The 16,889-nt window shown below is 36.6% G+C and overlaps 1 protein-coding gene across 6 annotated transcripts in view; it reads right to left on the bottom strand.

Moving 5' to 3' along the window:
* Positions 1-16,889, bottom strand: part of MIA2 (MIA SH3 domain ER export factor 2) — a 111,431-nt gene that overhangs the window by 55,781 nt on the left and 38,761 nt on the right. For all 6 annotated transcript variants that reach the window (XM_081228826.1, XM_081228827.1, XM_081228831.1 and 3 more), the window contains 3 exons: positions 12,423-12,554; positions 8,209-8,230; positions 8,032-8,120 (listed from right to left, as the gene is read on the bottom strand). In XM_081228826.1, coding sequence (XP_081084952.1) covers positions 8,032-8,120; positions 8,209-8,230; positions 12,423-12,554 — 243 coding nt within the window. The remainder of the gene's footprint in view (positions 1-8,031; positions 8,121-8,208; positions 8,231-12,422; positions 12,555-16,889) is intronic.

Genomic DNA, 16,889 nt, shown 5'->3' with positions numbered 1-16,889 from the left:
AGAAGCCCGTGCACCGCAACGAAGAGTAGCCCCCACTTGCCAAAACCAGAGAAAGCCCGCATGCTGCAACAAAGACTCAATGCAGCCAAAAATAAAAATAAATTAAATAAATTAATAATGAGAAGAAAAATACATATATATATATAGTGCAACAGCACTTAGATAAAAGGGGGCAAGTGGAATTAAAGCATTCTAAGATCTTTGCATTATCCAGTAAGTAGCAACAGCACAAATTTATATTAGAATTTAATAAATTAAGGATACATGTCGCAATCTCTAAGGTAACCATTAAAAAAATAAAATCTATAACAAACGCATTCATGTAGAAAATACTGAATTAATAAATGACTATTTCAATCCAGAAGAAAACAAGAGAAGAGAAAAAGCCACATGGGACAGGTGGGTCAAATAGAAAATAAACAGTTAAGATGGTAGATTTGACCCCTAATAAATTAGAAATTACATTAAATGCAAATGAACTAAATAATCTAATTAAAAGATTTTTTTAGACTGATTAAAAAAAGCAAAACCCATCTGTATGCTGTTTCCAAAAGAGACAGCTTAAACAAGCATATAATAAGGTTGAAAGTAAAATAATGGGAAAAGATGTACCACGTAAATGTTCACCAAGTGAAAACTGGGGTTGTTACACTGTACATCAGACAAAGTCAATTACTACAAATACAAAACAAAAAGACAACCTTCAGAAGGCGAGAAAATATCTGCAAACGAAGCAACCAACAAGGGATTAATCTCCAAAATATACAAACAGCTCATGTAGTTCAATTATCCAAAAAAAACAAATAATCCAATCAAAAAATGGGCAGAAGATCTAAATAGACATTTCTCCAAAAAAAGACATACAGATGGCCAAAAAGCACATGAAAAGATTCTCAACATCACTAATTATCAGAGGAATGCAAATCAAAACTGCAGTGAGGTATCACCTCACACCAGTCTGAATGGCCACCATCAAAAAATCTACAAACAATAAATGCTGGAGAGGGTGTGGAGAAAAGGGAATCCTCTTGCACTGTTGGTGGGAATGTAAATTGATACAGCCAGTATGGAGAACAGTATGGAGGTTCCTTAAAAAACTAAAAATAGAACTACCATATGACTCAGCAATTCCACTACTGGGCATATACCCTGAGAAAACCATAATTCAAAAAGATACATGCACCCCAATGTTCACTGCAGCACTATCTACAATATAATAGCCAGGACATGGAAGTAACCTAAATGTCCATCAACAGAGGAATGCATAAAGAAGATGTGGTTGGGCTTCCCTGGTGGTGCAGTGGTTGAGAGTCCGCCTGCTGATGCAGGGGACACGGGTTCGTGCCCTGGTCCAGGAAGATCCCACATGCCGCAGAGCAGCTGGGCCCGTGAGCCATGGCCGCTGAGCCTGCATGTCCGGAGCCTGTGCTCCGCAACGGGAGAGGCCACGGCAGTGAGAGGCCCACGTACCACCTCCCCACCTCACAAATAAAAAAACAACAACAAAAAAACAATGCTGTGGAAAAAAAAAAAAAAGAAGATGTGGTACATATATACAATGGAATATTACTCAGCCATTAAAAAGAATGAAATAATGCCATTTGCAGCAACATGGATGGACCTAGAGATTGTCATACTGAGTGAAGTAAGTCAGACACAGAAAGACAAATATCATATGATATTGCTTATACGTGGAATCTAAAAAAAGGGGTACAAATGAACTTATTTACAAAACAGAAGTAGAGTCACAGATGTAGAAAACAAACTTATGGTTACCAGGGGATAAGGAGAAGGAGGGATAAATTGGAGACTGGGGTTGACATATACATACTACTATATATAAAATAGGTAACTAGTAAGAACCTGCTGTATAGGACAGGGAACTCTACTCAATACTCTGTAATGGCCTATATGGGAAAAGAATCTAAACAAGGTTGGATATATGTATATGTATAACTGCTTCACTTTGGTGTACATCTGAAACTAACACTATATTGTAATAAATCAAATATACTCCAATAAAAATTTTTAAAAAAAGAATTAGTACAAATAAAACAGAGGTATTCATGATGATAAAATGGTCAATCTAACTAAGAATATAAACAATTTTAAATCTATATGCATCTAACATAGCCTCAATATACATAAAAATAATAAAACTAAAAGAGAAAAACGAATCTACAATCTTAATGGGAAATTTTAACATATTTCTCTCAATAACCAATAGACGATATGAATAAAAAATTAACAAGTGACAATTTTTATATTTATATATCAATAAACTAGTAAATAAAATGGTATGGTGTTAACACAAGGATAATAATATGTATGTATGTATATTGTATATGAAACATTTACCAAAATCAATCTTATGAAAAGCCAGAAATTAAGTATCAACAAATAAAGGAGCGAAATCACACAAAGGATATTCTCTGAATTAAATACAATTAGGTAGAATTTGGCTAAAACTTAATAACAAATAAACTATTGGGAAATCCCCATATGTTAGGAAAGTAATAAATATCCTAACAAATAACCAATGTTTCAAAGAAAATATCACAATAAAATTTTTAAAATATTTTACACTGAATGATCAGGAAACCATGACATATCAAAACTAAGAAGATTCTTTAATAAAAGCCAAACTTGCCAAGTAAATTATAACTTTAATGCAGAAATTATAAAAGAAGGCTAAAAACTCAATGATTTTAGTATCCATCCCAAGAAGTGATAAAAAAGAAAAGCAAGTAAACCAAAGAAAAGTTAAAAATGAAGTAATAAAGATAGTAATGAGTTAGAAAGCAAATAAAGTAAAAAGAATCAACTGAGCCGAAAGATTGTTCTTTGGAAACACTAAAAAAGTTGATAAACCCCTGTCAAGGATAAGGTGACAAAGAGAGAAAGATGGACAATAAACCTAATGTCACAAATAAAAGAGCAGACCTCTCTGAAGGTCCCATAAATGTTTAGAAAATAACAAGAGAATAAATAATATACCAGCAATGAGCAAATAAAAGATAATTTTTAAATTCCATTTGCAGTAACATCAAAAAGAAAAAAATACTTAGAAATAAATTTAGCAAAAGAAGTGTAAACCTAATACTCTGCGAACTACAAAATATTACAGAAATAAAGAAGACCTAAATAAATGGAAAGGCATCCCATATTCATGGATCAGAAGACATAATATTGCTAAGATGGCAATAACCCCAAATTGATCTACTGATTCAACATAGGCCCTATCAAAATCCCAGCTAATTTATTTGCAGAAATTGCAAGCTGATCCTAAAATTCATAGAAAATGCAAAAGGCTCAGAATGATCTTGAAAAGTTGCAGGACTTATACTTCCCAATTTCAAACCTTACTGCAAAGCTACACATATCAAGACAGTGTGAAACTGGCATTAAGGATACACATATAAATCAATGAAATACAACTGAGAGCCCAGAAATGCACCCTCACAATTATGGTCAACTGATTTTCAACAAGGATGCCACAAAAATTCAATGGGGAAAGATTAGTCATTTCAACAAACAGTGCTAAGACAACTGGATATCCACATGCCAGAAATAAAGCTGGACCCCTACCTAACACAATATACAAAAATTTATTCAAAATAGATCAAAGATCTAAACATAAGAGCTAATCGAATAAAACTTTTAGAAGGAAACACAGGTGTAAATCTTTGTGACCTTGTTTTAAGCAATAGTTTCTTAGAAATGACACCAAAAGCATAACCAACAAAAGAAAAAATAGATAAACTGAGCATCACCAAAATTAAAAAGTTCTATGCTTCAAAGATACCACCAAGAAAGTGAGGAGAACATGCCACAGAATAAGAGAAAATATTTGCAAATTACATATCTGATAAGGGGCTCATATCTATAATATATAAAGTTAGAACTCAATAACAAAGACAAATAACCCTATTTAAAAATAGGCAAAGTGGGGGCTTCCCTGGTGGCGCAGTGGTTGAGAGTCTGCCTGCCGATCCAGGGGACATGGGTTCGTGCCCCGGTCCGGGAGGGTCCCGCATGCCGTGAAGCGGCTAGGCCCGTGAGCCATGGCTGCTGAGCCTGCACGTCCAGAGCCTGTGCTCCGCAACGGGAGAGGCCACAACAGTGAGAGGCCCGTGTACGGCAAAAAAAAAAAAAAATAGGCAAAGGGGGCTTCCCTGGTGGCACAGTGGTTAAGAATCCACCTGCCAATGCAGTGGACACGGGTTCGAGCTCTGGGCTGGGAAGATCCCATATACCACGGAGCAACTAAGCCCATGTGCCACAAATACTGAGCCTGCACTCTAGAGCCCACAAGCCACAACTACGGAGGCCGCACACCACAACTACTGAAGCCCACGCGCCTAGAGCCTGCGCTCTGCAACAAAGAGAAGCCACCGCAATGAGAAGCCTGCGCACCGCAACGAAGAGTAGCCCCCATGCACCACAACTACAGAAAGCCTGTGCACAACAACAAAGACCCAATGCAGCCAAAAATTAATTAATTAATTAATTAATTTTTAAAAATTAAAAATAAAAATAGGCAAAGGAACTGAGTAGACATTACTCCAAAGAAAATATATAAATGCCAATAAGCAAATGAAAAGATGTTCAACATCACTAGCCATCAGGGAAACGCAAATTAAAACCTCACTGACACAACACTGTAAACCAACTATACTTCAATAAAATCAAAAAACAACAACAACAACAACAACACCTCATTGAGACAACACTTCACATCAACTAGGATGACTATAATCAAAAAGACATAATAACAAGTGTTGGAAGGGAATTCCCAGGGGGTCCAGTGGTTAGGACTCCACGCTTCCACTGCAGGGGGCACGGGTTCAATCCCTGGTTGGGGAACTGAGGTCCCGCATGCTGCATGGCGTGGCCAAAAAAAAACCAAGTGTTGGGAAACATGTGGAGTAAATGCAACATTCACAAACTGCTGGTGGAAATATAAACTAGCACAGCCACTGTGAAACACAATCTCGCAGTTCCTCAAAAAGTTAAATATAGATCCGGCAATTCTACTCCTAGGTATATACCTCAAAGAATTTAAAACATATATCCACACAAAAACTTGTACAAGAATGTCCACAACAGCATCATTTATAACAGCCAGACAATAACCCAAATGTCCACCACCTGAAAAATGGATATATCAGTTGTGGTAGGGAATATTATTTGGCAAAAAAAGATATTAAGTATTGATACATAGTACAACATGGATGAATCTTGAAAACATTATGCTAGGCTTAAAAAGCTAGTCACAAGGAAGCACATGTTCTATCATTCCATTTATGTAAAATGGAATCTAGAGTAGGCAAGTTTATAGAGACAGAAAGTAGATAAGCTGTCTAGGGCTTACACGAGTAGGGGAGATTGGGTGAAGGGTGGCAGCTAAGAGGTACAGGGTTTCTTTGGGGTGTAAAAAATATGTCTGAAAATATTTTGTGGTGGACATACAACTCTGTGAATATACTAAAAGCCATTCATTTGTACACTTTAAATAAATAGTATAGTATGTGAAGCATACCCCTGAAAAGCTGTTAAAAAAACTATACTATTTAGAATAGTTTCAAAAATCATCAGATACCGGGGAATAAATCTAAGAAAAGATGTACAAGACCTCAACACAAAAATGTATGAACAATACTGAGAGAATTTTAAAAAGACATAAATAGAGGGATATACCACAGGCCACGGATAAACACTCAACACTGTAAAAAGGTAAATTCTCTCCAAATTAATCTATATATTCAATGCAATCCCAAACTCCTAAGAGGCTATGTGTATGTGTGCATGTGTAAACTGATGAAGTGATTTAAAATTTACATGAAAAGACGAAGTGCCAAGACAGCCAAGACAATCTTGAGAAACAAACCTGGAGGTTTATACTGTCAGACATCAAGACGTGCTAGGTAGAGTTTAAAAAGCATGATATTCCAATAAAGATGTTAAAAAACTTTTTTTTAATAAAAAGCATGGTATTGGTGCAAGGATATATTTTTTTAAAAAAACAGACCAACAGAATAGAAAATATTATAGAAACAGACTCAGATATATACAGTCACATAACTTAAGACTACGACAGTACAGAACAAAAGGAAAAGATGGTCCTTTAATAAGTGGTACTGGTAAATTCAATAGCCACATGAAAAATATTGAATACTGGGCTTCCCTGGTGGCACAGTGGTTGAGAGTCCGCCTGCCAATGCAGGGGACACGGGTTGGTGCCCCGGTCCAGGAAGATCCCACGTGCCACAGAGCGGCTAGGCCCATGAGCCATGGCCACTGAGCTTGCGCGTCTGGAGCCTGTGCTCCACAACGGAAGAGGCCACAACAGTGAGAGGCCCGCGTACCCCCCCCAAAAAAAATTGAATACTAACCACCAATCACACCATCACAGATTCAATTCTAAATGGATTAAAGACATTAATTTAGGGCTGAACTGTTTCCCCTCAGAATGTGTATGTTGAAGCCCCAATACCTCAAAATGTGACTGTATTTGGAGACAGGCCCTTTAAAGGTCATTAAGTTAGGACTTCCCCAGAGGCACAGTGGTTAAGAATCCGCCTGCCAATTCAGGGAACACGGGTTCAAGCCCTGGTCTGGGAAGATCCCACATGCCGCAGAGCAACTAAGCCTGTGCGCCACAACTACTGAGTCTGTGCTCTAGAGCCCACGAGCCACAACTACTGAGCCCACATGCTGCAACTACTGAAGCCCATGCACCTAGAGGCCATGCTCCGCAACAAGAGAAGCCACTGCAATGAGAAGCTGGCGCACCGCAACAAAGAGCAGTCCCTGCTTGCCACAACTAGAGAAAGCCCACGGGTAGCAACAAAGACCCAACACAGCCAAAAATAAATAAAATGTTTTTAAAAATAAAGGTTGTTAAGTTAAAATGAGCCCCTTGGATTAAGATAGGCCCTGGGCTTCCCTGGTGGCGCAGTGGTTGAAAGTCCGCCTGCTGATGCAGGGGACACGGGTTCGTGCCCCAGTCTGGGAAGATCCCACATGCTGTGGAGCAGCTGGGCCCGTGAGCCATGGCCGCTGAGCCTGCGCGTCCGGAGCCTGTGCTCCGCAACGGGAGAGGCCACAACAGTGAGAGGCCCGCGTACCCCCCCCCAAAAAAAAAAAAGATAGGCCCTAATCCATCTTACTGGTGCCCTTACAAGAAGAGGAAATTTGGACACACTGAGAGACATCAGAAACATGCACCTGCACAGAGAAAAGACAATGTGAGGACAGGGCAAGAAGATGACCAGTTATGTCAAAATGGTAAGCCTCAGAAGAAACCAAACCTGCCAACACCTTGATCCTGGACCTCTAGCCTCCAAAACTGTGAAAACACTTAATTTCTATGTAAGTCATCCAGTCTGTGGTATTGTGTTATGGCAGTCCTAGCAAACTAATACAAAGACTAAATGAGTAAAAAAATTAAGTTTCTAAAAGATAACACAGAAGAATATCTTCATACTCTTGAGTACACAAAAAAAATTTAAGTAGGAAACAAATAACAGTCATCATAAAGAAAAGACTGAAAAATTAGACTATGTTACAATTAAGAACTTATGCTTACCAAGACACCATTTGAAATAAAAAAGCAAACCACAGAGTGGAAGAAGATATTTGCAATATGTATATCTGACAAAGGACTTGTATCCAAAATATAGGAAAAAATCCCACATATCAAAAGGAAAAAGAGAGATAAGCATACTTTTTAAAATGTGAAAAAAAAAAACTAGGCAACATGACAAAAAGGATATCCAAATGGCCAATAATCATGAAAAGGTGATTAACCTCATTAGTCAGGGAAATGAAAACTGAAACCACAATGAGACATCACTATGCACCTACCACAATGGTTAAAATTTAGACTGGTAATATGAAAGCCACTGAAGTCTCACACTTTGCAAACAAAGCATGAGTGATCTTCAACTTACACAGAAGTAGCTGCATTGAAAAGTATCAAGTTTTCTGATTCTAACACGAATGTCAACATTTTCAAAAACGTCTTACCTCCTTTTGAACAACACTAAATTTTTCAAGTAGTTTACATTTTTCTTCGATCAGTGTAGAAAGTTCTGCAGCAAGCTTTTTCTCTCTTCCTAAAAACAGAGTTAATGTTATCATGTTTTTAAGTTGATTTAATTGTAAACAACAATGATGAGATCTAAAATAGAAAAAAGAGCTTACCCACATAAAGCCGGCTTCTAACCTGAAACAAATTTTTAACAAAAATTACATTAAAACACACACACATTCAAGCACATATAATTTATTTAACTTCTACTGCCAACTTAAAAACAAAAGGTTTGTTATTGCCTTAGTATAAATGTAGTTCGCCAAAAAGTGTTCTATTTCCAATGAGAAAAATACATATGAAAGTCCTCCTACTGAAGAGTCACATTGTGTATTAGCATATTAAAGACTCTGAAATAAGTCTACCTTAAAGATATCTGTTTCATTTCATTTAGCCCACTGCTCCTCAAACATATTTGACCCTAAAACGAACTACTTAAGGAAACCCCTATATCATCTCCCCAGTACTAATATCCAAAATAACACAGTTTGAAAAATGTTACCATGCGGCCATGGATCTGCTGACTATAAAGTAAAAAACCTTTTTTCTTCTTTAACCTCTCTCTCAAACAATGAAGGAAAAATTCCATTTAAAAGGGGATCAGGTTTAGGACTAAGGTAATCTAAGAGAAAACAGTGGGGACTTAAATGATCTACAGAAGATATATAGGAATAAAATTAAATAAAACAAGATTTAAAAGTCAAGGTACAGGGTTTCCCTGGTGGTGCAGTGGTTAGGAATCTGTCTGCCAATGCAGAGGACACGGGTTCAAGCCCTGGTCTAGGAGGATCCCACATGCCGCGGAGCAGCTAGGTCCATGTGCCATGGCTGCTGAGCCTGCGCTCTGGAGCCCGTGTACCACAACTACTGAGCCCGCGAGCCACAACTGCTGAGGCCTGCATGCCTTGAGCCTGTGCTCCGCGGCAGGAGAGGCCACCACAATGAGAAGCCCACATACCAAAGCGAAGAGTCTCCCCCGCTTGCCACAACTAGAGAAAGCCTGCACGCAGCAATGAAGACCCAACGCAGCCAAAAATAAAATAAAAATAAAATAAATAAATTTAAAAAGAAAGTCAAGGTACAATATAGTAGGTATAGATGAGGAACAATTAGTGAACTGAAACATCAGATTCAGAAACTATCTCAAAAGGTAACAGTAAACCATTAAAAAAAAAAGAAAAAAAAAGTTAAGAGGGAAGTGAGAAGTAGAAGAGCCAACATCTCAAAAAAATAATAGTTCCAAAGAGGAAAAAAAATGTAAACTGCAGAAGAAACTTCCCAGAATTAAAAAAAGATAAAAGATTTCATATTTAAATATTCAAGAGAATTTAAAGAAATAAGAAAAAAAAATCAAACCTGAACATATTATATTGAAATAAGGATATCAAATTAAAAGCCTCCACAGAGAACAGATCACTTACAAATGAATAAGAATCACATTGACACTAGACCTTTCAACAAGTAACATTTGATGTAAAAAGACAAGGAAGTAAAAGGATAGAACTTTGGACGCAGAATGTTTATATCAAACAAATTACCATTTCAGCGTGAAGACTTAATTCAAACATCCTCAAGCATACAAAAGGTTTGCCACATAAAGACCAACACTGAAAACAATCTAGAAAGAAGCATTCAAATATGGGAAGAATTAAATTCAGGAGCCGCTGCAAGAGATATATCTTGAGGACTGGAGAAGGGGTGGAGGAGAAAGTAAAAAACAAAGAAATGGAAAAGGAAATATTTTTAGAACTAAAATTCTAGATTATACCAATATGAAAGGGGGTTAGAAAGTGAAAGAGACCAAGGGATGTGAGAGTATGCTAAATAAGGTTTTTGTTTTCTCAGAAGGAAGATTTACTTACAAATGTAGAAAAGAAACATTAAAAGTGGAACAAATTAATAAAGTATGCTAGAAGAAACTGGTCCAAATACATCAGTAATCAATAATCATAATATATGTAGATACACTAAACTCAGTGAAAAAAGAGATTTTCAGATTATATAAAAGAAATTCATACAGAACTGAATTACTTTGCTGTACACCTGAAACTAATACATTGTAAATCAACTATACTCCAACAAAATAAAAATAAAAAAAGAAATTCATACAGGACATACATTAAGTAAAAGACCACAGAAAGACTGGAAAATATAAGGATGGAAAAAGACACATGAAATATTACCAAAAAGAAAATTGGTCTGGCTATACTAACATCAGATAAGAGACTTTAAGACAAAAGCATCGGAAGAGTTATAGAGGGTCACTAGATATTGATAAAAGATTCAATCCACCAAGAAGAGATGTAGCAATTCTAAACATGTATCCACCTAACAAAATATCCTCAAAATATGTAAAGCAAGAATTGGCAAAACTACAGAAAGTAACTGATAAATCCATCATGACAGTGGAATTCAGCCAACTTCTCTTCACTCTTGACAGATGAAGGAAACAACAACAAAAAGAGAGCAAGAATATGTAATACATGAGCACCACAAAAATTAGTCAATTAGCAAGCTTGACCTAATAATGGATGGATATAGAATGATATACATGTATCTGCTTTCAATAATAATCAGGAGCATAAAGAGCACAGAAAAAGTCTACATGTATGTGGAACTCGCATATGTAGCATGGCAGATGAATGGGAAGAAGGGAGACTATTCAATAAACAAAGCTGGGAAAAAGGTTATATTGTGGGGGAAGGGGGGTGGGGAATTACACCAACTCCTTACCCCACACTAAACAAAAAATCAACTCAAGATGGATCAAGCAATTCTGTGCTAAAAGAAAACTTTTAATTAAGAATTTCTACTCATCAGAAAACATCTTAAGAAAAATGAAGAGATGTTTCATACTGCGACATATGTAATATAGATAATCAACAAGGATATCATCAAGAATATATAAAGAACTCCTACAAATAAAAAAGAAAACAACAAACTACTCAAAAGAAAAATGGGTATAAGACATAAATATTTCCCTGAAGAAAAAATACATATGGCCAATAAATTTACTGAGTTTTCAATCTCACTAGTGATCAAGGAATACAAATCAGAACCATGGTTAAGATACCATTCAAGTGGCAAAAATAAAGAATTTCAACAATAACAAGTGTTGGAGATGACACAGATCAAATGGATCTCTAGGACCTCTTATATACTACTGTTGGGAGTATAAATTGGTACAGATAATTTGGAAAAGAATTTGGTATTACATTTTTTTTTTTTTTTTTTTTTTTGCGGTACGCGGGGCCCTCACTGCCGCAGCCTCTCCCGCTGCGGAGCACAGGCTCCGGATGCGCAGGCTCAGCGGCCATGGCTCACGGGCCTAGCCGCTGTACGGCACGTGGGATCTTTTCGGACCGGGGCACGAACCCGTGTCCCCCGCATCGGCAGGCAGACTCTCAACCACTGCGCCACCAGGGAAGCCCTGGTATTACATTTTAAAGGCAGAACTTCCAATATACTATATAACCCAGTAATCTCACACCTAGTATATTCCCAAGAGAAACTTACAAATATACAACAGGAGACAAGTATAAGAAACTACCCAGCAGCATTATTTGTAATAGAAAAAACCTGGAAACAACTCAAAGGCCCAAGACCATAAAATATATCAATTAATTGTAGTATATTCTTACAATAAAATATTCTTAAAACAATCAAAATGGGTCAAAAATATGGATGAATCTTAGCAATACAGGATGGAGTAAAAAAGTTCCAAAACATGACATATGGCATGAGACTAAGCAAAATTACTACACTTCTGAAGGATTTGTGTACATATGACCAAAAAAAAATTTTTTTTAAGGCATGGGAATAATTAACACAGGATCCAGAACAGGATTATCTCTAGTACAGGGAGGCAGAGGGATGAAATGAGGGAGGATCACCTAAATATAGGTGACAGTCAATGTCTTTGATTCCAGGTTGGGTGGTATATTCACAGATGTTTAGTATACTGTTAAAAATAAACACAGACCCCAAATAATAAGCAAGTAAGAAATAAAGGTAGGCTTTGCTGTACACCTGAAACTTACACAACATTGTAAATCAACTATACTCCAATAAAAATTTTTAAAAAAAGAAATAGAGGTAGGGTTTTAGTATTAGTGTGGAATACCCCTACAGAGAATTTATTTTAATTTTTACACTTTAAAAAATTCCTCTAAATCTATATTCAGTTTCTAGTAGCCACACATTAACATGAGTAGCCCACATAACAATAACCTGTTTCCTTAAAACAAAAGATATGTTTCTCATATTACTTGTTCAACATGAAGACAGAACGAACATTCTCTTAGTATATAGAGCACTGGTTACTTACCGATCGAAAACTTCTCCACAAAAACAAGAGAATAGCAAAAAATCCAACAATAGTTGCACATATCACTAATTCCCATGGAAAACCATAGAAGTTAGAACCTGGTCTCATATCTTCAGGCAATGCTGCCACAACCTTCAAGACAAAGAAAATTAACCTCTTAAAAATACACTTTTGATAAAAAGTGTTGATTACAAATTGCTATACACTGAATTTTTCTGTGTCCCCCTGCAACCCCAAAATTCTTATGTTAAACCTAATCCCCAATGCGATGGTATCTGGAAGTAGGGCCCTTTGGAGGTGATGAGGTCATAAGAGTGGAGCCCTCAGAAATGGGATTAGTGACCTTAGAAAAGAGGCTCCAAGCTCCCTTGACACTTCTATCATGTGAGGTTATAATGAGAAGACTATGAACCAGAAGTGTGCCCTCACCACACACCAGATCCATGGCATCTTTATCTTGGTGTTCCCAGACTCCATAACTGTGAGAAAAATGTTTGTTGTTTAAGCCACCCAGTCTATGGTATTTTGTTATGGCAGCCCCAACAGATTAAGACACAAACATAAGTACAAGTTTACATGTAAATACTATTAACACCCTTTTCATGAAATGGGTACCAGACTATCACCAAACAGCAGGTATCAGAGGGTATTTTTCTGGCAATTTTCAACCACTATCACCAAGTGATGAAGGAAAGTAGTATGGTGAAATTTAATGATTTTCCAACCAGAGTTCTACAGAGATGCCTCAGAGCTTCTGAAAATGAGAGTAAGAAGAAAGAAGGCCAAAGAAAGAAGCTGAATCAGGTGCTCTTACCCTGATTCAACCAGTTTAGGCTTTTTCCATAGAGTATATGGGGTTCCATTTAAGATTTCCCCATGGGGGAAAAAAATGGATCTGCTGCTTTATTAAAGTTTGAAAACCACTGATGAAACCTTTGGTTTAGAATCTGAATCCCTCTACCCTACCTCAGTGGCTCCCTTCTCTTATCTGTAATGGGAATAATGCTGTATGAATATGGAGTGCAGGTACTCAATAAAGGTAGCTGTTTCTATTAGTCCTCCTCCCTAACAAGTCTTCAGCAGAAAACAGCTTAAGGCTTTTGCAGTTGCTTCTGTATTTCATCTTTCTCTGGGTCAGTTCATTATTCACTGTCATCCAATGAGGTTATTTTTTCTTTGTTACCAGGCCCCACATATTATTCAATCACATAAAAAGGTGCAAAGTAGGGGGAAAAAAATACTCTTTTTTAAGAACAACCTCAAGTCTGATCAGGTTTGATTCTTTCCAGGGTTCAACCCAAAACCTCTATGGCAAATCTTCCCTTTTTAGGCCCCTTCTATCTAGAAAAACACCTTTTAATATCTATTCTCTTCTCCAAAATCTTTTTTGTAACTTTGACCCATATATGCTATCAACAGTTCATTAACCTGTATTAAATAAACCTGATTATACCTTTTCTAAAAAAAAATACCGCTTTACCCTGATCTCTGCCTCTGCCTCTCCCTACATTACCCTTGTTACTAGCTCACAGAATTGTGACATCGCTAGAAACAACCAGTGATTTCAAAAAAAAAAAAAAAATCTATTTCTGCCTCTGAGAAAAAGAGGCATTTGACACACAATACTGGGAAGAAAAGGTGCTTTCTTTACAGTTTACATATTCTCCAACCATCTTATTTTCAACTAACTATGTCAAAACATAGAATGCACATCACTTCAAAAACCTAATAATCGGAATGATTTCTTTACAACACTACAACACTTTAAGAGACAATTCTAAAAGCATCTCTCAGATTAAACATGTAATTATCTTTAGTATAGTGATATTTCTTAAATCCAATAACATTTTATCAGTCCTTCTATTCTAAAAGGAGGTGGTAAATTCTAGGTTAAAGCCTTGAGCTGGTGGAATCTGGTGGGATCTGGTGGACTGAGGAATAGCAAAGAATCTGAGTCTTAAGAATGCATCTCAAATCCATTGCTCAGGTCTTAATTATGCTGGTTTTCTCATGGAGATTTTTCACCCTTAAATTTAACTAAAATATAGAACCCTATCTCACAAAAGTATAGAAAGAATAACCAAATTTATCAAACATCAATAAATATAATGCAATACACAATTACACATGATTTGATAAATTGGTCCTAAATTTTAGAAGTAATAGGTAACCCTCCATACAATATGGTAGTGATTAATCACGGAACACTTAAAACCTATTCCACTCCCAAACATGAGTATTAAAGGAATTCTAGACCAAGTAACTGAAAAGAAGCAATTAATCAAGTTGACAAAATACAGTAAGGTTAAATTAAAATTATTTTTCATTTTACCTCAAATAAATATTATAATAATAAAAACAACATAATAAGATGTCAATATACAGGCCCTGATAATACTTGACTATAATGCAAAGTTTTATGAACCTACACTCTCCAATACATAAAACTTAAAAAATAATTTCCAATTTACATAAAGAGATTTTTTCCTGTAATTAGTGATAAACCACCAAAAAGTTTAAAAGGGGCACTGATTCACTCATTATTCATGATCAAGTTTGATAAAAACTATTTTTAGTATATCCCTTTCTTAAACTTTTCTTTACAAAAAATGTAAACTTGTAATCGTTAATAATAATTCTCCCTTTAAAAGCGTATCAAAAGAGCTTTAGAATTAAATGCTCTAAAAAGAGCTAAGGCAGAATAAGAGTTCAACCCAAACAAGATGAAACAGGATCTGTAAAATTAATAATTACCTCACAAGAAGCAGTTAACATTCGTTCAGTCATTCATCCATCTACCCAGCAACTAATTCCACATTTATTAACAAGTTACATTCCAGACACTTTTAAACACATACTCTTTTCATTTTATCCATTTCCATTGTTTTAATGGAAACTAAACACTAAAACCACTATGCTAATAACTCACAAATCTGTGACTCCAACTCTGAGCTTTATAATACCAGTTTATTGGACAAATCTACATGGATGTCCTGGAGGGGTCACTGTACAGAAAGATCGTCTGATACAGTCTATGTTCTACTGAAACGGGAAAGCTTCCTGCAAATAGTTACGGTATCATCCTTAATGTGGTGAGGGAAGTGATCATTCCCAAAGCCAATCATACAGATAAAGGGAGAGGACCTCTAAAAGGAAACCAGTATCTGATCTTAAGCTGGTAAAACAACTATTTCTACTTCAGTCATTCTCTCTTGGGACCTAGACATTAGGGAAGGTAGGGATAAGGATGGGTGCTAAAATGGTACCTAGCCCATAAAAATATGCCAGGTCCTGGGACTTCCCTGGTGGTCCAGTGGTTAAGAATCTGCCTTCCAATGCAGGGAACACAGGTTCGATCCCTAGTCAAGGAACTAAGATCCCACATGCCGCAGGGCAACTAAGCACACACACTCTAGAGCCCATGCATCACAACTAGAGAGCCTGTGTGCCACAACTAGAGAGCTCGTGTGCCACAACTAGACAGCCCGTGTGCTGCAACAAAGAGCCCATGTGCTGCAATGAAAGATCCGACGCAGCCAAATAAATAAATAAACATTAAAATATATATATATATATATGCCAGGTCCTAAAATGGGACACAGGCTGGAGAGGAAGGTATATTACTAAGACTAAACTGTCTGATTCTTATTCTTCTGGTTTCTTTTTTTTTACCCTCAGTATACAACCATTTAGTAAAGGTTTACTTAAATGCTTCAGTCTTGTTTCAGCAGCCTTATGAGATATTAGGCTTAGCCTAACGTTCTAAATAAAAGCAGGGCAGGGTTATAAACACATTTTTGTTTATAACTCCCTTTTTCTCTATCTGATTTAAAACACAACTGCATAATGCAATAATTAGAAATTTATTTTGTTGGATGTAAAATACATAAAGATGTAAATTGTAACAAAAACAGCATACAGAACGCAAGGATGGAACTATATAGAAGCAAAGTTGTTGACATTAGGTGGATTAATCCAAAGTAAATCACTATAAATCAAACACATACAGTTAAGGGGCGGGGGGGGGGAACGACACTAAAATGGCACAGTAGAAAACATCTATATAACACAAAAGAAATGGAGGGACTAAGAAACAAAAAAGACCTAAGAAATATAGAAAACAAATAGCAAAATGGCAGAAGTGTCACTAATTATATTAAAGTAAATGGGCTACGCTGTCCAACTAAATGGCAGAGATTGGCAGAATGGACAAAAAAAAACACGTTCCAACTATATGCCATCTACAAGACACATACTTTAGATTAAAACACATAAACAGGCCGAAAGATGGAAGAAGAGGCGAGACTGGTTCAAGATGGCGGAGCACAAGGACGTGTTCTCACTCCCTCTGGCGAGAGCACCAGAATCACAACTAACTGCTGAACAGTCATCAACAGGAAAACACTGGAACTCATCAAAAAAGATACCCCACATCCAAAGACAAAGGAGAAGCCACAATGAGACAGT

This window comes from Mesoplodon bidens, assembly GCF_964165515.1.
Source record: "Mesoplodon bidens genome assembly, chromosome: 3".
Lineage (NCBI taxonomy): Eukaryota > Metazoa > Chordata > Mammalia > Artiodactyla > Ziphiidae > Mesoplodon > Mesoplodon bidens.
Note: the sequence above shows the minus strand (reverse complement) of the source record. Positions and strands in the feature narration are given on the sequence as shown.